The 24,070-nt window shown below is 36.0% G+C and overlaps 1 protein-coding gene across 2 annotated transcripts in view; it reads right to left on the reverse strand.

Annotated features, from left to right (window-relative positions):
* The window catches only part of BMP2K (BMP2 inducible kinase), a 111,665-nt gene that overhangs the window by 67,401 nt on the left and 20,194 nt on the right, over window positions 1-24,070 (reverse strand). For both annotated transcript variants that reach the window (XM_019666535.1, XM_019666534.1), the window contains exon 2: window positions 510-628. In XM_019666535.1, the coding sequence (XP_019522080.1) occupies window positions 510-628 (119 nt within the window). The remainder of the gene's footprint in view (window positions 1-509; window positions 629-24,070) is intronic.

The following is a 24,070-nucleotide window of genomic DNA, read 5'->3' on the forward strand; positions in this document are numbered from 1 at the left end:
AATACAAACACATATGACAGCAAATGTACTGAAAACCCATGGGAATGGTAAACACCAAATTCTGGACAGTGGTTCCTTTTTGGATGAGAATAGCACAGGGATTTGTTTGGGTGGAATACACACAGGGTTTCAACTGTATCTGTAAGGTTTCAATTCTTAAGCTGGGTAGTGAGCAAATTCGTGTTTATTATACAATTCTCTAAATTGTTCTATCCTCAAAATTATCCATAATTAAAATGTATTTAAAAAAAGAAAGCAGAGTAGCTTGCCCCTTGAACTATAGTCGGGAAGGGAAGAAAGAGGACAGGTAGCAGGTGACTGCATTGAGCCCTAAGTAAGAAACGTACTACATATTCCCAGGTAATTTTCCAAGTTAATTTAATGATCTTCAAAGGTTTTATAGGTGTACATACACTAATAAGCAGCTTGCCTAAAAGCTGGCAGATGGTATAGTGTAAAACCCAAAGAAAATATACCAATTTTTTAAACGGAATTACTCTTTTACTTACCATAATTGTAATTTCCCTTTTACAAATGTTGAGGTCTGGCAAGTTATTGACATACATTCGCTTCAATGCATGGCGAATTCCACCATGAGTCCGCACCAGGAAAACGGTGGAGAATCCACCTAGAAGAACAAGGACCAATTAATTAAAAATCAGAAACTACTGCCAAAATCATGCAATATAATAGAGGAGCTTAATCTCAGAAGGAAATAAACTGACTGTACCCAAGACAAATATAAGAATACCAAGCAACTAATACCGGGGATGCCAAAAAAATGTATACACATGACTGTACTCATCTTTTGTCATCGGTATATGTTGAGTGTTACAATTTTAATCCAGTTTTTTTCCTTTCTTACAATATGTATACGTTTTTGGGCACCCTCTGTATATTAGATTAAAAGCCATGACATTGGCTTCCTATGCCAATCAAGAAGGAGCGCATAGAGGATAACATGCTTCTCAAATGAATATGCTTCTGTTTCAAGGTTAAAATACCAAAATTTTATTTTGTATAGGAATACCTCTTACGTAGTATGTGGAAAATGTCCAACATGACTATATTACTATAGTTTGGTATATACTAGTGATTGCTTACCCATCAGCCTCTGCCTCTTCTATGATGACAAAACACGATGTTATTTAATGTGACATCAATGGGATCAACTGGGTGGATCCCTCATCTAGTTCCAAGGGATGGACCAATATTGTCCTAAAGTGATATTGGGAATCCCATTTCCTCTGGTTAGTAACTGATTTAAGATCAGGTATGTAACCAGTTTTAGGTAATGGAACATAAGGCAAAGTCTGTTGGGCACTGCAGGGAAAGGTTTTCCACCCACAAAATAAGAGACTTGTGGAGAAGGTGCTACTCATCCCTCCAACTTTTGGATTTCATCGTATAAGAATATGATGTTTAGACCGATGGCAGCCATCTGTGGCCATGATAGGAAAAAGACTCAGATAGAAAATAGCCCAGAACTGACATAATTAGAATACTGAACTGGATAACTCTAGGACCACCTCTTCCAGAACTCTTACACAGATGATAAATATCCTCATTAGTATTTACACCACAGTTATTTCGACAATCTGTTCACTACACCTGACAAAGTACCATATCTGAAAAACATAGGGAGGTATTCTAAAGAACAATTACTTCTGACACCTCTAAACAAAGATTTCCACCTGAAGTTTTAAAAACTCATCTTGGTATAGGATATTTGTAGCTTAATTATGGTTTAAAACCAAAAATAGTGTACCACTTTTATCAATTTGATAGCCCTTACAAAGCCGCATCCGGAGCAATGATTAATCAAAGCAGTCAAAGGAAAAGCTAACTGGGGACAAACAATAGGGGGAAAGAGCTCTCAGGATACTCCTGAATCAGTCTAGATTCATTTCAGGTTCACCAAATCCTCCAACTTCAGTTATAAGAAAACTGCACAACTTCCACACAGTACATTTGGATTCCTATGTATATAATGTAGGAGAAATCAAATCAACCAGGAGAGAAAAAGATGTTTGGGAAAGGTACTTTAAGTAAAAGCTCGAACAATGCAGGGTAGTTCTTTCAAAGTTCACTTAGCATTGATTTCATATGCAAACATTAACAAATTAGTAGCACTAACAAAGTGCTACTTCAACTACTCCGAGTAGTGTCAGAATTATTGAATTGAATTGCTGGACACACAGTTGGTGTCGAAGAACTGTTGTTGGAATGCAACTACTTATCTAGAAGTAGTAGTTACAGATATATTTTATCTTCTGCTTAGAAAGAGAAGTATGCCCTACCAAAAATTAAGAAGCTTTAAATCTAACCATAATTCAGAATGGATTTGCAATGATCAAAAAGGGCCTTGGAGTCAGTGTCAGATATTTTGGAGACATGCAATACTGCATTAATAAGTATTTAATAAATATTTATTTGCTCATATAATTAGACTTCCTTACAGGTCTGTCTACACAGCACTTCTCTAAAACCCTTGCAGCTTCCTATCCATATCATAGAGCATACCTGATACTGTTTATCAATTTGCCTCTTCCACTAGGTGTTAAGCAATCTGTCTAGGGCCTTACACAATAGTAAATGCAAAATGAATAATCAATGTGTTTACAGCATAACTGTTAAAACACTTTTGAATCAACCAAAAATGGTCCTAAAAAAAACAAACAAAAAAAGAGGTATTTTTAAATGCCTTGTTAAAATTAACATACATTAGTTTCTTTGACATAACCTGACTATAAGTACAGAAGTTTCCTAGTCAAAAAATTAATTTCATCAGGCATAATTTGCATTCAATGAATGACTCTCAACTCCTAATCAGTACATTCTTTCCCAAGAACTAAAAATCCAACTTGGAAGGACTTATGTAAAATTAGATACTATTAAACATTTCCTGCAACCCTAGTTTTCAACGTATTTTCTTACCCAACGCACTGAGGGAACACTACTCATTGCCCAAAATGGTAGAAACTGTCAATAGGATTAGGAGGAAAAGTTATCAAAATTAAGAAGTACGACATTAACAAATTGATTCAGCAAGTATCCTCAATATATGCCAAAATCCTTGATGATAGGTTAATGAGAAATAGGATATTCACATGGTGCCAAAGTATCAAGAGGAAAAACATTCCTTTACGAGGAAGAAATCTTGGCATTGCTAATACTGGCATTAATACTGACGTTATGTGCTTCCTGATGTGATGCAGTATGAATTAAACAACATCACCTATGAAATACCTCTGCTAAAAACCTTTAACCTAATAAATCTTAAGGCCTAACCTACAGTTTAGAAAACAGGGGTGAGAAGGCAAATAGTAACACAAAGAACAATCAAAGTCTGAGATATTGACGCTTGGGTGATTGTCTTATACACTGTTCCACATGTGAAGTGAAAAAATGAAGGGGATACAGTTATTCTAGATTTTAAAAGACATTACAATAAAATGCAACACATACACGTAATCCTTGATTAAACCCAATTTTGAAAGAAATTACAAAATATGTTTTTGTTGGTGAACTGTGTGAAAATCAGTGGTGATATCATGTGATTTTACTCATTGATACTTAACAGGTACTTAAAACACATACATATTGTAAAAAATGGGTATATTATCCTATGTAACCACAGTACCTCTGTCCCACCTAAGAAAATGAACAGTAATGTTCTAATGTATAGTTCTTTTTCAAAATTACCCATGTGTTTCAAAAAACATACAAAGAAGATATGGTAAAATATTAGTAGTTGAATCTACATGATGAGTATATGGTTATTCACTGTACTACACTTTTAAGGTTTCTGTATATTATGAAATTTATCATAATAAAGATGGGGAAAAAAAGAACAAGAGACACACAGGATGCTTTTCCCCAGGTAGTTCCTCTCTCCCCTACTACCACCATGGAGAATTATTATTTTACAAGACACTGCTACTGGTTATCCATACTCACAACTTCCCCAGAGGCACCATAAGTCTCTTGACACAGAAAATGTTTATGGTATCCTAGATACCTACAGCTCCAACATCCCAACACACACAAGCACTTCATGTTTACCAAAGACTGGGCTTTAGCAGTGTTTGTTTACTCCTATCAAGTTTGTTTTCCTAGGGAATGGAAGAAGAGAGATAGAAGGAAAGGATAAAATTACACGTTTTTCTGTATTGTGTATATCATCAGACATCATGCAAATCAACAAGAGAGAGGAAATACCAAGCTGTCAGCAACTTCTGATTTCATCCACTGCCAAGGAAAATAATGTCATTTGAAAACTGCCTTCAAGATAAGTGGAACACTCATTTATGTGGCTGTGGGATTTGAACCAGAGGAAATATTCTGCCTACATAATGACCACTGGCCTGTGGTACATCTGAGTTTCGTAACCTTAGGTTAAGGCAATGACTCCAGGAGTTTCTTTTAAAAATAAAAATATCCCTAAAGAGGATTACTAACTTAAATTCTTGCCAAAGTTATTGTATCAGGAAGTGCTATCTAGTACAATGCAATGGAAGAGTCATGTACCTTTGATTGGGCAGGGAATGGGAGGAAGAGGGGTTAGAGAAGGAAAGAGCACAACATCCACACAGTGATGATAATATACAAAGCATTTCCAAGAACATTATTTAACTTCATAACATCATGAGGCAATTTAACTCTTATTCCCATTCTGTAGATGAGGAATAAACCAAGAACTGAGAAAGAAGGAAAGCAGCTAGTCTAATACCACAAAGCTGATAAGATGGAGCCAGAGATTTTTTTTTCCTTATAAATATCATGTTCTAATGATCTTTATATCCACACCTGTCCTTGTTAGGAATGCAGAAGAAAAGTCTAAGTATATCATTACAAATGGAAGGATCTGGGAATAACATTACAATTTAGGAGGAACAAAGGGAAAATGAGGTAATCAAGAGAGAACAACGCCCTCCCACCCCCAGAGTTTTCTTCTCCAAAGAACTTTACTTCATTGGCAGTATTCCTTATATAGAAGTGGCCTGTAGGTCAAAACTATTGGGTTGTAGGAAAAGTCATGACACATTTTGCAATGAAGAACATAGAAAAAATACATCATGACTTTTCCGACAACCCAATATATTTGATTTGAGCTGCACAATACCTTAGAATATTGTGGCACTTCAGATGACAATCTAGATTTTTTGGTCTCTCTTGAAACACTTGGAAATACTCAATCTATATGACATTGTCAGATGGAGCTGCCTGCTGCTGTACCTTTTACACAGGGCATGAACTTGGCACTTCATCACAGCTCCCTCTTCTCGCCACTGTTTCAGTGCACTCACCGGCCCACTTCACTCACTCCTTTACCTCACTTGCCTGGCCTGTGCAGGCAGGTGAGTTTGCAACCCCTACAACAGGAACTTTGAAAAATTTATCACCCACAATAATTATACTCATTATACTTATTCAGGGCCTCTCTCCACAACTGGGCTGTCCATTCCCTCTGACAGGGACTGTGTGCTCCTCACTTATCAGAGCACCATCATTGTCGACCACGTCGCCTGGCACTCAAACATTTGTCAGGTGAATGACTTAACATTAATAAACTGCTTCTACTGGAAGTAGTTCTAATTGATAAGCTACAATTGCTACATTGATCTTCTGTAAATAAAAAGCAATCTCTAATTCATCATTTCCCCTTGGTGTTGACTAATATACACTACAAATTCTGAAAATAGAATTTCACTTCTTTGCCATGTATTTCATTCATTCACTTATTCATTCATTCAACAATATATATTGACTGCTCACAGGTCTCATGCACCGTTCACAGGTGTTAGGTGCTGGGACAAAACTAACTATAAGTTTACCCCTTGCCACCCGGGGCTGACTTGCTGCCCATTATAAAAGATTCTGGTACCATAAGCTCAGGGTTCCTCTCTCGTAGGCATGTACAGGTATTGCCTGGCCCTTTCACATAGCTCTATGGGAACGAAGACTCTGGAAAATGGAGCCAATACTGATAGTATGGCTAGAGCTATTGCTGTAATAAAATCCTTTGTCTCATCTCTTCTGCCAGTGTCCATGAGACTATGGCAGGCTACCTTGTCAACTTACAAGTAGGGTAAAAATCTCAAACTCTTAACAGCTCTTGACAGACAACAGGGAAGGTTGGGGTAAAATAGCAATAGCACAGCTGGGCATATGTCAAGTTAGAGATGTCTATTGGACATCCAATTTGAGGTATGGAATTGGCAATAAGATTTATAAGTATAAGGTACAGAGATCAAAGCAAGGGACATATAATTAAGAGGTATTCTCATTTATATGTTATCTTTTATCATCTATCATTATTTATAGACACATGGAAGAGAACAGTTGTGTTCTTACATCCTAAAAAAAACTTTTCCACAAAAGAAAATCATTACTTAATAATAACACATCACTATATTTGTTAGCAAAGATGTTCTAGAATCAATAATCTTGTTATACACTCTTGGTGGATGTGGCAATTAGTAAAATTTTTCCACAATACACATACTTCAAGATTGTACACCATGTATCCAGAGCCTTAAAAATTTCCATATTCTTTGTCTCAATTTTATTTATAGAATTCTACCATATGGAAATTATTAGTGAAGATGTGAAAACTTATTTTGCCAGCAACATAAAAATGATTAAATAACATAACTAGGATAGCATTTTGTGTACATTAAAAATGCTTATACAAAATGTTTATAACTATAAACATATACTAGACTAGATGCAAAATAATCTCAGTTGGCTTCAGGTACAGCTGAATTCAGGACACCAAGTTTCTGATTTTCAGCCAATACAATTCCATTTTTGGTAAACTAATCTGAGATGGGTCCTTCTATTTGCAGTTAGGAGTCCTAAACAGGCCCCAGAAGCTAGCCATCATTTGTAAGGTTATTTCCATAGGCATGCAAAAGTTATGCATTTTTCATTAACTTAGAATTCTGTACAGTCATGCACCACATAATGATGTTTCAGTCAACAACGAACCACATACTCATATATAATGGTGGTCCCATAAGATTATAATGGAGCTAAAAAATTTCTATCACCTAGTGACATCGTAGCATCATAACATCATAGAGCAACACAATACTGACATGTCTGTGGTGATGGTGTAAACAAACCTACTGTGCTTACATTCATATAAAAGTATAGCACATAACAATTATGTATAGTACATAATACTTGATAATGATAATAAATGATTATGCTACTGGTTTATGTATTTACTATGCTATACTTTTTATTGTTAATCCTCTGTTTATTAAAAAAAGAGTTTGCTGTAAAACAGTATGCAGTGTTATGCCTGCAGCAGCCTCATACATCTTGTTTACCATGTCTCTTGATAGCATCATTGTTTTGCGCTTGATTTAATCTCATGTTGTTTTGTACAATAACACGCCATACAGGCTTGTAGCCTAAGAACAATAGGCTGTACTATACAGCCTAGGTGAGTAGTAGGCTACAAAATTTAGATTTAAGTACAACCTATGATATTCACACAACTACAAAACTGTCTAATGACACATTTCTCAGGATGTATCCCCATGGTTATAAACAGTTCATGACTGTATATAAAATGTTTCCAAGCTAGGGGCTTGCTAAGAAAAACCAATGATTAGCATTACGATCCTCTTATGTTTTAAGTATCAGGTAACAGTAAGACAAAATAAGCTAATACCATTTAGACAGTGTCCTAAATACTTAATATCACTTTAGGACCCAGTTTATAGTAAACAAATTATATATGTGCATATGTAGATTTTATAAGCTCAGAGACTCGAATATGAATATTGTCACCAAAGTTATTAGCTTGATTTTTCACATCATTGTCATAATTTAACACAATTCTCTAACAATTCTGTTTGAACCAGACTTCAGAGACCATCATAAATTCTTTCCAATAACTACAATGTGGGAAGTTTCCCATTTCTTGAGACTAGACAGAATTTCAAAAACAGTTATAAGCTGTCTCTAACCAAGTCAACTAAATGAAGGGAGATAAAGTTTTGATGGGTTTCAAAGTATTTTTTGGGGGGGATGGAGGCAGTATGGAAGCTATACATGACAGGTCTGTAAATTAATCTGTGTATTTTATAAAATGGACCTAAAATTCCTTAAATGACTTCTAAAATGTGTTACAAGTATTAATGTCTTTATCAATGAAAAAAAAAGAGCTCTTGATAGAGAATACTTGGTAAAACAACACTCATTTATTTGTAGATTTATGAAAACATCAAATTCATTACCTTATACACACATATGTACCAATTTTTAAAATTATTTTTATAAAATTCAGAAAGAAGGGAGAAGTTCCTACTATGTTTAAATTAATTAGCTTTGCATCTGTAATCCCCTGGTCTTATTATATATGTATACATGAAATTCTAATAAGACAGATTTATTTTTACTTGCAAATATCTAGCAACACATATAACCATAGATTTACAATTATATATAATTAATAATCAAATGCATAATGATTATGTACTGCACAATTAGTAGAAAGTAGGTTTTACAAACACACCTGCCACTAAATACTTCAAGTATTTACTGTCTTAACTCCCTCTAGGACTGAGTCTCATTTGTAAAATTATGTTAACAACTACAGATAATCTCCAGGGATTCTTTAATTCTCAGGAACTAGAGATAAAAGTAGTCTCAAATGCCCCACAATCTACTAGCAGATGTGGATAAACAAATAAAATATCATAACGAGCGGACTGAACAAGTTATATTCAAGGCATATGGAAACAAAAAGAAGTTGTAGCATGTGGAGAAAAATCAGAAAAGGTGTCACTAAAGAAGTAATATAGGAACTGACTCTTGTAAGAATGTATTGTAGTTTTCAAAGCGGTTAAATAAAAAGCATGGGGGGAAACAGGTGTAAAAATATTGGGGGCAGGGTGGCACTTCCAAAATAGAAAATTAATGACCTCCAAAAATCTGTTCCTCCATAAAAGCAATGAGAACACTGGGAAAAACTGCCAACGCCAATTTTTTCACAACTCAGGAAATTACCTAAAAGCTCACAACAATTTGAGGAGCTCGTATTCAAGAAAAATGACTGAATCTCAGTAAAAACAGTGAACTTTGTGACATTTTAACTTGTCCTATTCCCATTAGTCTCTCCTAGCCCAAGAGTAGTCTTGAAAAGACACAGCTGATAACCACTAACTGCAAAAACTACTAGCCTAGCAAGTGCTGGAGGTAACAAAACAAACTTGGACTCACCAAAGAGCCCAAGGCTCATAACCTGTCAGGCAACTCCCCTGTAAAGCTTCATTGTCAGCTTTTGTCTTTATTTGACCTAACTCAGAACTCACATTGTGCAAAAAGCTCTATCACCACAGCGTTTGTTGAAAACAATCAGCAGCAATTGTATAACATCACAGCTATCTTAGGCAGTGATACAAGCTAGGGATAATAAGAGGTTGGCCAAAAAACTTCCACAGAAAAATTGGAAATAAGATGTCTATAAGGGGGATTTGAAAAGCTGACATCTTCCTGGAAATCTAGAAGACTATGCACACTTACAGGGCATTGTACAGGCCCAAGAAAGATCTAAGAAGACCCCAGCCTCTCACCTCTGGCTGACACTGAGACTCTGCACAAAAGTAATGAAGGCTAAAGCAGGGTTGTAAAGAGCACTGAATTCATGCCAAAACATACACAAAGTCTCACAGCATAGCTGAAAGGCTTATTGGTTCCAAGCATTTAAGGGAATACCTATGCTATCATTAGCTGACCACTAATCTGAGCAGAGACTTTGGTGGCTACTCATTTAAAAAAAAAAAAAGACTTTACAAAATCAGTCCAGAAAGGTTATTAAATTAACAACAAAAACGAACAAATCCTGGAAGGTAGAGAAATCTGATTTCCAGAGTTGCCACATTATATTAAAATGTCCAGTTTTCAACAAAAAATTATGAGCCATGGAACGAAATGGGAAATTCTGACCTATATAGAGGGGGAGAAAGCAGTCAAGGGAAACAGTCTCTGAGGAAACACAATTATGGGACATACCAGACAAAAACATTAAATCATCTATTATAAATACATTCAAAGAACTAATAAAAACCGTGTCTAAAAAAATGTATACACATTTTAAGAAAGGAATATCTGTACTAAAACCATAATACTCAATATATACCAATAACAAAAGATGAATACAAGCCATGTGTATACATTTTTTTGGCACCCCTGGTATATAAAAATATCTCACCAAGTAGAAAATAAATATTTAGAAATAATATTTTTTAAACGTCAGATTTGAAGACACAAGTTGAAAGTAAAAGAATGGTAGAATATACACCATATAAATAGTAACCAAAGAAAGAGCTGGAAAGGCTATACTAGTATCAGATAAATTAGACTTTAAGACAAAAATAGTTACTAGAGACAAAAAGGACATTTTATGATGATGAAAGGGTCAATCTATCAGGAAAATATAATAATTATAAACATACCGGGGGTGCCAAAAAATGTATACAAATGGACACTTCGGTCAACGTTGCTTGAACAGTAGTTCACTGTAATCAGAAGGGTCTGGACGCTGATAACCACTTTGAGCACCTCTTATAATTGCAGAAGTCAAGCATGACTTGTATTCATCTTTTGTTGATGATAATATATTGAGTATTACAATTACAATATGGTTTTCCTTTCTTAAAATGTGTGTAGACTTTTTGGCACCCCCAATATATACACTTAAAAACAAAGCCCCAAAATACTGATAGAACTGAAGTTAGAAACAGACCAACAGTAGTAGCTGGAGAATTAATTACTGCACTTTCAATAATGGATAGACCAAGTAGGCAGAAGGTCAATAAGAAAATAAGGCTTGAACACTATTAAGCAACTAGAACTAAAAGACATTTTGGAACACTCCCCACAACGGCAGAATTCACCTTTATTAGTACATATGGAACATTCTCCAGGACAGGCCATATGCTAGAACATAAAACAAGACTCAGTACAGTTTAAAAGACTGAAATCATACAAAGTATGTTACCCAACCACAATGGAATAAAACTAGAAATACAAAAGGAAATTTCAGAAATACACAAATATTAAAGAACACACTCATAAATAACCAATGAATCAAAGATGGAATCACAAGGAAAATGAGAAAATACTTTAAGATGACTGAAAATGGAAACAACAGTATACTGAAACTTATGGGATGCAGTAAAAAAAGCAATTCTTCGAGGGAAATTATAGCTGTAAACCACCACATTGAAAAGCAAGATCTCAAATCAATAACCTAACTTCCCATGTTAAAAACTAGAAAAAGTGGACACATTATACTCAAAGCAGAAGGAAGGGAATAACAAAAATTAGACTAGAAATAAATAAAGAATAGAAAAACTAAAAAAAACAAACAAACAAACAAAAAAAAACCCCAACAAAATCAAAATTTATTCTTTAAAAAAGATCAACACTGACAAACCTTTAGCTAAAATGACCAAGAAACAGAAAAGACAAACTACTAAAATCAGGAATAAAGAGGAGACAGTACTTCAAACAGAAACAAACAGGATTATAGACAAGCAATTTTATGCCAACAAATTAGATAACCTGGATAAAATCAATAAATTACTACAAAGATACAAATTACCAAACTGACTCAAGAAGAAATAGAAATTTCAAATAGACCTATAACAAGTAAAGAGATTGAGCTAGTAATCAAAAAAACTTCCAACAAATAAAAGCCCAAGACCTGATGGCTTCACTAATACATTGTATTAAATTCTTAAAGATAAATTAAAATCAATCCTTCACAAATTCTTCCAAAAAACAGAATAGGAGGAAATACTTTCTAAGGCACTCTATGAAAACCAGACAAATATATCACAAGAAGAAAAATTATAAACCAATATCCCTTATGAATATAGACATGAAAATTCTCAACAAAATAAAATAACAGCAAACAAAATCCAGGAACATATTTTAAAAAATGATTACAAATCATGATCAAGTGGGATTTATCCCAAGCATGCAAGGTTGGTTCAATATATAAAAAGTAACCATGTAATAAAACATATTAATATAATAAAGAAGAAAAAACACATGATCATCTCAATAAATACAGAAAAAAATATTCGAAAAAATCCACCATTTCACAAGAACACTCAACAAATTAGGAATAAAAAGGAACTTTCTCAATGTGACAAATGTCATCTCAATGTCATCTACCAAAAACCCACAGCTAATATTGTACATCAATGGTGAAAAACTGAGTTTTCCCCTGTGATCAAGAACAAGACAACACAGAAGTGCTCTAACCATTTCTATTCAATTTTATGCAGAAAATTCTAGCCAGGGTAATTTAGGTAATAAAAATAAATTAAAACCATTCAGACTGAAAAGGAAGAAGTAAAATTATCTCTATTTGTAGATGAAATAATCTTGTACATAGAAAAGCCTGAAAAATGCACACTATCAAAGGTAACAAACAAGTTCAGCAGGGTACATGATATAAGATCATTACTGGAAAACTCAATTGTACTTTCCCAACAATCTGAGAAAGAAAGAAAGAAAACATTTCTATTGTCAATAACATCAAAAATAATAAACTTAACAAGAAACACTTGTATACCAAAAACTATAACATATCGTTGAAATTAAAAGACCTAAATAAATAGAAAGGTATCCCTCATTAATGAACTAGAAGAATGAATTAAGATAAAAGTACTCCTCAAATACTCCCCAAGTCCCCATTAAAAAATAAACAAACAAACAAAAAAACAAAAAACTTTCCAATATTGCTATCATATCCCTTTTTTTGAAGATCTGGACAAGCTCTTCCCAAAATTTATATCAAAATGTAAGGAACCTAAAATCATAAAAAGAACAAAGTTAGAGGACTTACACTTCCCAATGTTGAAACTACCTACAAAGCTATAGCAAACAAGACAGTGTGGTACTGGCATATGGACAGACATACAGATCAATGGAATAGAACTTAGAGCCTAGAAGCAGGCCCATGCATTAATGGCCAATTGATTTCCAACAAGAATGACAACACCATTCAATGAGGAATGAATACTCTTTCCAACAAATGGTGCAGGACAACTGGATATTCACATATAAATCAATGAAGTCAGACCTCTACCTCAAACCACATACAAAAAGTAACTAAAAATGGATAAAGACCTAAACATAAACGCTAAAATGATTGAAGTATTAGAAGAAAACATAGGTATAAATCTTTGTGACTCTGGATTAGTCAATGATTTATAGACATGACACCAAAGCCAAGTGACCAAAAAAAACTCAACTGGAATTCATCAAAATTCAAAACATTTGTGCTTCAAAAAACATTATTGGTTAAGACCTCACTCAATAGTGTGAGCTCTGAACAACAGTGGTTCGAGTCCCAGCCTGAGCTGAGCAGCTGCTGAGCTGCCAACAGGTGGCAGGATGGCTCAGCTAATAAAAAAAACACATTTAGCAAAAAACATTATTAAGAAAGTGAAAAGATAATCCAAAGAATGAGAGAAGATATTCACAAATCCTATATCTGATAAATATCTAGTATCCAGAATCTAAAAAGAACTCATACCATTGAACAGAAGAAACTAATCTAATTTTAAAGGGCAAAAGATGTCAATAAAAATTTCTCCAAAGAGATACACAAATGACCAATAAGTACATGAAAAGATGCTCAACATTATTAGTCATTAGGGAAATACAAATCAAAACCATAATGAGATACCTCTTCACACCCACTAGCATAGCTAGGATCAAAAAGACAGTCAACATGTTGATAAGGATGTGGAAAAACTGCAAACTGTCATAAATAGTTGGTGAAAATATAATATGGTACAGCCACTAGGGGAAACTTCGGCAGTTCCTCAAAAAGATAAACATGGAGTTACCACATGGTCCAGGAATTCTATTTCGAAAAATATTCCCAGAACTGAAGTTTCACACAAAAGTTGTACGCAAATGTTTATAATAGTATTATTCATAGTAGTCAAAAAGTGGAAAAAATCTATATGTCGATCAACTGATGAATGGAAAAACAAAATGTGGTATTATCCATATAATGGAATATGATTCAATCATAAAAATGAATGGCAGATGGATACATGCTAAAACATGGATGAAACTTAAAAAGATGCCAAATGAAAAAAACGAGACACAAAGGCCAAGTACTCACATGATTCCATTTATATGAAATGTCCAGAACAGGCAAATCCAAAAAGAAAAAAAAAAGATTACCAATTCCAAAGGTTTGGGGCAAGAAAGGAGGAATAGAAAGTAACTACTAATGAGTAAAGGACTTTTTGGAGGGTTCATGAAAATGTTCTAGACCTAGTGGTGGTGGTTCAATATACTAAATATATTAAAATCACTAAATTGTACACAATAAATTAAATTCTATGAAATGTAAATTAAATCTCAATAAAACTCTTATTTTAAAAATCAGAATATGTCCAAGGAATTACATCTAGTTCCATATAGCTGAAGCACAAGTCCCAAAATATGAAATTATAGATAAGGCACATAATATAAAAAAAAGTTAGCAACATTGGTGCAACAAGCTCGCAAACTTAATTGTCAAACCTCGTATGACCAAAAGAAAATTTTAAGCCAACTATTTAAAGTAGCCTCAGATCGGTATACCCAGGAGTCTGGTAGAGATACGAGGTGTGATCACAAAATACGGTGAATGTTTAAATTTTAAAAAATTTATTACAGTAAAAGACACATTGCCATTAATCCCCCTGAAAATCTGAAGTGAGGGCGAATACACTTATCCCATCGTTCTTGCCACTTTCTGACGCAGTTCTGGAAGTCCTCTTTCATGTCTTTAGGTGTGCTGTCAAGGCTGCTCCGATGTCCTGAATCGAGTCAAAACGTTTGCCTTTCATGGTCATTTTGACTTTGGGAAAGAGCCAGAAGTCACATGGTGCCAGATCCAGTGAATAAAGTGGATGAGGACACACTGTAATGTTTTTGACAGAAATTGCTGTACCATAGCGATATGGTGAATGCTGCTGAGTGCCATCCAATGGAAAGGCAGAGATCTTTGATACAGAAAGTGCCGTGTTGAAACTTAGTAACAGTGTGTGACAAGTTTCAACTTATTTGGTGCAGTCAGTCGGGTGTGAGCTATGGTTGCCAGGTGTATTTTAAAGTGTGCTGTAAATCGTCTTCCTTCACAACACTCCATGTCACACATCGTTTCTGGTATGGCAATTTCTGTCAAATAAAAACATTACGGTGTTTCTTCATCCACTGTAATTCACGGGATCTGGCACCGAGCGACTTCTGGCTCTTCCCCAGAGTCAAAATGATTCAGGACATCAAGGTAGCCATGACAGCACAACTAAAGACACTCATGAAAGAGGACTTCCAGAACTGCTTCAGAAAGTGGCAAGAACGATGGGATAGGTGTGTTCGAAGTGAAGGGGAGTACTTTGAGGGGGATTAATGGCAATATATCTTTTACTGTAATAAAATTGTGTTTTATTTAAACATTCACCTTATTGTTTGATCATACCTCGTACACTCAAATTTGGTCAGAGAAGTCACTCAGACCTCCAACCAGTGAGATTTTATGGATTTTGAGCACAGAATAAACAAAAAATTTAAAAAGGAAGGAAATCACGGAGTTTTCAAGAAACAAACCACCATGAACAAAAGTCAGAAGAAACAACCAAATACACAATGACACTTGAAAAGACTAAAATATACTAAAATTACCAAACACAGAATATAAGACAACTTAATTGTTCCATATAATTAAAGAAACAATAGAGGAAAATGAGAGTATAAAAAGAGATTAAGAGGTCATCAAAATTGACAAAAACCACCCCCCCCCCAAATGGCCAAGCAATTTGACAATACAAATTGAATTTCTAATATAAAAAATATAACTGTAAAAGGTAAACCAAAGCTGAAGGACACCTGAAGGAAGAGAGAGCTGGAAAATATACGCATATCTTAATGCAGTAGAATGCTGATATATACCAAAATGCAGCACAAAGGGTTAAAGACAGAAAATAGGAGAGTTTATGATATAGTGAGAAGATTCAATATACATTTCTCAGCTAAGACTGGGAAGGGGCATTATCAGAATAGGTGTAGTTGAGAATTCTCCAGAAGTGATGAAAGACACCAATCACCAAATTCAGGAAACCCAAGAATTCTAAAATGAAATAGCAGAAAACCACATTTACACCACCACAGTGAAAGAGCACAGCACCAAAGAGAAGACAGCAAAGCCACCAGTGAGAAAGGGCAGATTACCCACAAAGGCAATTATAGTGATTACCAACTTCTCAACAGTAAAAAGAAGAAGGCAGTGAAATACCTTCAAAATACAGAAAGAAATTAACTATCTGCCTAGGATTCTCTATCAAGAACAACTCTCTCTAGAATGAAGATGAACTAAAAATTTTTCAGATTAATAAAATGACCTTCACTAAAGGAACTTTAAAGGAAGGTGTCAGAATGAAGGCAACTGAGCCTAGATGAAAGGTCTGACATATGAGAAAGAATAATGAATTGAACAAAGATTATCGCTATTAAACACTGACTCATAAAACAATAAACACAAATGTCTGTGTGAATCTGTGGATGAAAGAAAAGTGTAGATACAAAATCCTGGGCAACAATATCATAAATTAGGAGAAGAGAATGGTGGTGATAGCAGGTAGATCATTCTAGGCTTCTTGTAATATTGGTGAGGCATATAGATATTAACTTTAGTCTTGTGTTAAACAACCACTAAAAGTCCAGGGAATAAAATATATAACTTCCAATTTAATAGAAGGGGAAAAAAATGAAATGAAGGAATGAGAACCTTCATGGGTCCAAAAAAAGCAAGAAAATAATGTTTTTAAAAAGAGAATTAGCAAGCATGGTTTAAAGAGATTTAAGGAGTCAAAGGCAGAAGCAGGAGACAAATTAGAAAGGAATTTCAGCATAAAAAAAGGCCTCAAAAGGATACATGAGGACCATTAAAAATAAGGGGAATGAGAGAAGGTAAGGGTGAAGAACTTTTGCTTCATCTACGCTGTTGGATTACACAAAGTTATTTCTCTATTACTGATCTCGCTCTCTCTTCTCTCTCTCTCTCTCTCTCTCTCTCTCTCACCCCAACTTCAATAGTCCAAGCAATAAAATTACTCATACAAAAGAGATGACAAATGAATCTCACTTGGGTGACTATGTGTGGGCTCCCCTTTCAACCAAGACAGTCAAGTCCTTGATTTAGTAAAAAGTTCAGGTTTTTTAAAGTTTTAAAGTATATTTTAATAGTTTGGTATGTTTACAACAGAGGCAAGGAAGCCTGGACTACAGAGATTTGGGGAATCTGTGTTTGTAAATCAATCCATCACACAGAGACATCATGGGGAATAAAGGACAGGTTAAACACCAATACGAGGCAAAGGAAGAACTGCTCAATGAGTATTATGGAATGTTCTAACTCCATCTTCAAATATTTGGGACAACTGCTATCAAAAAAAAAACGCTAAAAAAAATTCATTATTAAAAACTATTTTGAAATACACTGAAAGGCTTATTAAGTTTTTAAAATATATTCAATCTTGGGCTGGCCGAGTAGCTTGTTGGTTAAGAGTTGGCTTAGGAATTGTGAGCTCTGAGCAGCAGAACCCTGGTTCGGATCCCACATGGGGGCCAGTGACGCTGCGCCCTCTACAGCTAAGATGGTGAACAACAGCTCAACCTGGAGCTGGGCTGCCAAGAGTCACCAGCGACGGCGTAGGCTGCAGTGTGCCTGCAGTGGGCTGCCATAAGCTACCATGAGCGGCCGGCAGCCAGCATGAGCTGCCATGAGCTGCCGTGAGCCGCCGTGAACGGCCGTCCAAGGGCCGGCGGCCAATCTGCCTCACCTGGGAAGAGCACAATGATAATACCAACATGGGCCAGTGAAGAGATGTCCTCTACCACTAGAGTGAAGAAGAAAAGGACAGCAACTTGTCTGTTCCCCTTCCCCGATTCCAAAATGCTGTTCCTCCCAATTCCCTAATAAAATCTTAAAAATAAATAAATAAAATATATTCAATCTCCAAAAACTTGTTTATATTTTTAATATGCATTTAGATATTTCTTATAGAAGTAAGGCAATTCAATCTAAAGTTCATTAACAAATGAGTTGTTTACCAGTTTTTATTTTAGATATTTACTTTGTAACACAAATTATGTTTTTCTTAAATAAAAACAGCTTTATTTCCAAGTTTTGAAGATATCTATAGTTCAAGCCATTTAAAATATTAACATGAAATTATCAGGAAAAGCAAAACCCAATTTTTAGAACACATGGAAATTAAACTGATACTAAACATTCCAGTGTTCAGTTCATTAAAGTAGAATTAAAATCACACACAACAGCCTATGATCAGCAAACAAAAACCACTTAAACTTGTGCTACTAAATGTACATGAGGAAGTTAGGAAGCATGGTAATTCTACATCATCCAATCCAAGTGAAATAAACGTTTTTGTAAGTCACTGAAGGTATAGTGTGTGCTGAATGGGATATGTCAACTCCTCCTGGCACTATCCTTTATCACTATACTAGCCTTAACATGTCCATGCTTATGCATGCACTTTGTATAACAATCTCAAGTGTGCCAAGTAAACACAGCGCCTTCTGTAATTACTTCAGAAGGGGGAGGAGAGGACTACTGAGAAAAATTGCAGCGTAGAGCCAAAGTATCAGCAGAAAACCAGTAGTATCTATTACTTCAAGGCCTGATACCAAAACCTTGGCTCAGAAAACAAATACATATTTAAACATTCTGTGTAAGCCTAAGCAAAGCACACATTACAGTGTTTCAAATCGGTTTATCTTGATGTTACTGAAAACAAATAAGACTCAAATTGAAAGAATAGCTTGTGTAATTCCTCCTTTTCAAAGATAGCTCAAGTCCATTTTGATTAATTAGGCCTGTCAAGCAGAGTAGAGCATATCCTTCTCACCAACCTCCACCATTCCTGAGCTTAGTATTCCATTGACTAAATACAGTTTATCCTGCTAATAGAAAATCACCCGGTATTATTATCCAACTCAGGGCTTTCCAACTACTTGACCAGCCCCCTGGTAAATGATGGAGTCTGCCTTCAGCCTGAGTTGACCAGCAGGGACCTCCAAACACGAGGACACTTTGAGCACTGATGGGGAATCATCTGGGCACACCTGTAACACACTTGTGACACTACTGGTATGACCACGGCACACAGGAGGGAAGAATTTGGTTAAACTCTTCTGATACTCAGAGATCAGACGAGAAACAGCCTTACAAACATGTATGTACTTCTGATACAAAAGCCAATCATACTGAGGAAGCTTCTACATAGAACTCTACACACACACACACACGTTTGAATCAGCACCAGAATCTCCTCCAATGAAACGAGTACTTGTATATAGGTTAAAAACATAAATTCTCTACACACGTTCATTTTCCATTGTTTCCATGCATTCTATAAGTACTGACAGCCACTACTATCTAAGTTAATGAAATACACATCCTTGATTTTTTTAAATTGTAAACATCATAGGAAGTCAAGGAGTATAAGGGCAATGTATATATTTATGCAGTCTGAAATCTTCAGCAGTATGTGTGTGTATGTCAATTTTTCTGAGGAAATGGTCTATATAACTTTCATTAGTCTCTCAAAGAAACATGCAATCCAAAAAAAAAATTTTTTTTTACTACTTTTATTGGAATATGCAACAAATGGAAGTTTTTACAAAGTCAGGTCCTCCATATCCCCTTCCTAAAATTCTCTATGTAACTAGCGTCTAAGGGTACCTGACCCTTGTTGGCCTCAGATTCTTTCTCTATAAACAATGGGAATAGTGCTGTTGCCCTGTCTACTTAAGAACTGTTGAACACATTAAATTTAACAATGCAGGAGAAAGTCCTCTAGACAATTACAAATCTCTATCAAAATATGATAACTTTTTTAAGAACAAATTGTTTTCAGGGTGAAATAATTTATAGAAATTCAATAGAAAGAAAACTAAAAAATGAGGGAAAAAGAAGTTTTTTTCGGGCCGGCCGAGTGGCGTGTTGGTTAAGAACTGGCTGGGGACGCCAGCTCTGTGCAGCAGGACCCTGGTTCGGATCCCACATGAGGGCCAGTGACACTGCCCTCTACAGCTGAGATGCTAAACAACAGCTCAACCTGGAGCTGGGCTGCTGTGAGTCACCGGCGACGGCGTAGGCTGCAGTGGGCTGCGATAAGCTACTGTGAGTGACTGGGAGCCAGTGTGAGTGGCCAGCAGCTGGAGTGAGCTGTTTAGAGCCACTGTGAGCAGCCGTCCAGTGGCCGGCGACTGATCTGCCTCAGCCGGGAAGAGTGCAATGATAATACCAACATGGGCCAGAGAAGCGACATCCTCCACAACTAGACTGAAGAACAAAAGGACAGCAACTTGTCTGTTCCCCTTCCCCGATTCCCCAGCATTGTTCCCCTCCCCCAATTCACCAATAAAATCTTTAAAAAAAAAAATAAATATATATATATATAATATATATATATATATATATATATATTCCTAATTAAAGGCAAATTATCTTCTCCCAAAGGCATAATAATCAAAATATATATTTTTTTGCATTACTGGAAACGTCAATCCAGTTACAATATAATATAAAGCACAGGGGACTAAACTTATAAAGTTGCAGGAGTCAAATGAATAAAAACTTCAGAGAAACATAAAAGTGGAAAGACATGCTATGTTCCTGAAAAGAAATACTCAATACCATCAATACGCTAAACTCTCCCACCGTCCAATCCCAGATTAATATACAGTTTTCATGTAATGCCAATCAAAATCCAAAATCCAAACACTGCAGAATTATATACAGTGCTAATTGAACCTGAAGTTTTCTGGACCTTTCTCTAAATTTAGGATTATTCTCTGGGATTTAAGTCCAAAAGTCCGTTCAACAAGCACCCCAGATGGAGTTTAAGAATGCTTGCATCAGTTCTGTTATCTACTAATGATGGAACTGAAGACCATTAACTAAGCAGATATTCATCCTGAACTACACTGGTCACTTTTGGGGTAGTTTTTTCTCTCTCCTCCTCAGAGACTGGCTAAAGGAGAGTGTGACCTGTGAAAACAGCAGCCCTGGCATTGCCTGGAAGCTTGCAGGTAATGCAGACCCTCAAACCCCACCCAACATGTACTGAATCAGAAAGTACTTTAATAAATCCCCAGGTAAGATTCATATAGTTATTACAGCTTGAGAAGCAGTGTGTTAAAGAATAACACTTCCCAAAATTATGTTTAGAAAAATTACTGCAGGTAAAACAAACAAGCTATTCAAGTAAAGGGGCATATGTACTCCTCTTGTACTTCTCTGCTCTATCACGAGTCCCTAGGACCCATCGTCACTAATCCCATTCATGATACTGGAATGAAATCACTACTTTTGACTTTCCTTTTATATTCAGTCACAATACTCTTTCTCTTCCCTTTTCCCCATTTTATTTCCTGCAGTGGAGAAGTCAAATTTTAGAATTAATGCTTTTGGTAGTTTCTTGGCAGAACTGAAAATGACTACATATAAACTTAGTTGTCTATTAATACTACTTTTCTTTCTCTTTCTTACACCTCAAAACTTCTCCATTCCTAAACCCAAAGCCTGGGTACTAGGTCTCAATTGTCTCTCACCCATTTCACAATTTCCTTCTCACCAGACTACCTATCGGGTTTCAAAGGCATCAGATTTGAGCCAATTTTTATTTTTATTTTTTATTTTTATTTATTTATTTATTATTGGGGAATTGGGGGATGGGAACGGTGCTGGGGAATTGGGGAAGGGGAACAGACAAGTTGCTGTCCTTTTGTTCTTCAGTCTAGTTGTGGAGGACGTTGCTTCACTGGCCCAAGTTGCCACCATCATTGCGCTCTTCCCCGGTGAGGCAACTGATCTGGACAGCCGCTCACTGTGGCTGCTGGCCGCTCACGCTGGCTGCTGGCTACACACGGTAGCCCATGGCAACCCACTGCCACAGGGGCTGCAGCCCACGCCGTCGCCAGTGACTCACGGCAGCCCAGCTCCAGGTTGAGCTATTGTTCAGCATCTTAGCTGTGGAGGGCAGTGTCACTGGCCCTCATATGTGGGATCCGAACCAGGGCCCTCTGGTGAGCTGGCATCCCAAGTCAGCTCTTAAGCAATGTGCCACTCGGCCGGCCCGAGCCAATTTTTATATTGCTGTTAAATTTGTCTTTTTTTCCCAAATTCAGTATTATGCTAACCTCTCCTTGAGATGCCCTGGCCTTACAACAGCTAAGTACAAAGATCTATACCTTCAGACTTTTCCAAGTTCCCCTTGACGTCTTATCCTTTGCGACTCTACAGCCCACCACCTGCTTTCTCAGGCTGCCTTGAACGCTCCCTTCACCCCATTACCATGCTCAATCAACTCACCCAAACTAACCAACCATCAGATGGTGGCTCTTCCTATGTGGCCATGCTAGCCTCTGAAACACATTTTAAGTAGGACACCGTATGTGTGAGTTTACAGTTCTATTTGGGGAGAAAGACAAAAATAAGTTACTATGGCACATTGTGATGAGCCCTGTGGGCAACGTCTGAAGTAAAAGGGGCTGTAATCAAATAATGATGTTTGGAATACCCTCAATCCAGCATTCTCTTCACTTAATCAGGCCCTGAAATTTCATTGTTTTAGGAAGTCTTTCTTGATGAGAACTGACAACATAAGCCAAGAATCTATTACCTAAACAGCATCGCGAACCTAACTCAAACTAAACATGCAATCACTTAATTCACATACCCCTCAATTCAGTGGTTTATTTATACAATCCCACTTAATGATTAGGGATAAATAGGAAGAAAGCATCCCTGACTTCATCTTTGGAATGTATTATCACTTTAACACATGTTTAATATTTTATTTTCAACCTCTATGAATGCTCAAATTAAAACATTCACTCATTTGATCAGGTTCCCAGTACAAAGTGTATGAAAGCCCCGATTTAGTAGTGGATTGTGTTCTGACAGCTTTTAAGTCTAATCTTTGGCATTCAGAGTATTTTCCCACAGAAATAATCCTACATGTGATAATTAGGTTCTCAGGTCAACCTGCAGTACTAAGAGTACTGTAACATCTAATGCCTCTCTATGAAAACATTTCTGTGGAAACATTCATTCAGGGTTCCAACTTGAGAAGCCAAGGATGCATCTCACCATACCACCAGCACCACAGGTTTTGCCCAGCCTACCTGAGACAGGGATTCCTCAGATCCAAGCCATCAGCAGTGCCCAAGTAACTATTATACAAGCAGCAACTCAGGTCTATAAATTCTACAGCAGTTCCTAGCTTTTCTTTGTTCATGTGTCCCTTTGAAAATATGATGCAAGTCATAAGCCCTCTCCTAAGAAAAACACACACCTATGAACCCCAGGTGAACAATCCCAACTGTAGGGTCTGCACAATAAACTGTACACTATAGACCAGTACTGTCCAATGTATACGCAAATAATGTGAGCTGCATATGTAATTTTAAATTTTCTAGTAGCTATATTCAAAAGGTAAAAAATAATGAATTTTAATAAAACATTTAACCCAATATATCCAAAATACTATTATCTCAATATGTAATAAACATTATGAAAATATTAATGAGATCTTTTACATTATTTTTTTCATATCAAGGCTTTGAAGTCCCAAGTGTGTTTTAAGTAGTAGCTACATGTGGCCAGTGGCTACTGTATTAGGCAGCTTGCTAGACCACACAGCCTTAAAAAGTATTAAAAACCCCAGAGAGCTTTTGTTTATATCTTATAGTAATCCATATTTACCATATTAGAAACTAAAATAAAGAATTTTAAGTCTTCATTAATTCATTTAAAATAATAAACACATCACATGTCAACATAACATCTTTATAAACACAGCTGTTTTTCAAAACAAAAATTAAGAAGAATGGCAATGTTTTACATTTTTGCAAAGCTCTTAATAGAAGACTGCGGGATTCTCACACCTGCTTCTGCAGTAAATCTCCTGTGATACGTTATTCTAGCTGAAAAAGCATATGA

The sequence above is a fragment of the Hipposideros armiger genome, unplaced genomic scaffold (genome assembly GCF_001890085.2).
Source record: "Hipposideros armiger isolate ML-2016 unplaced genomic scaffold, ASM189008v1 scaffold_473, whole genome shotgun sequence".
Taxonomy (NCBI): domain Eukaryota; kingdom Metazoa; phylum Chordata; class Mammalia; order Chiroptera; family Hipposideridae; genus Hipposideros; species Hipposideros armiger.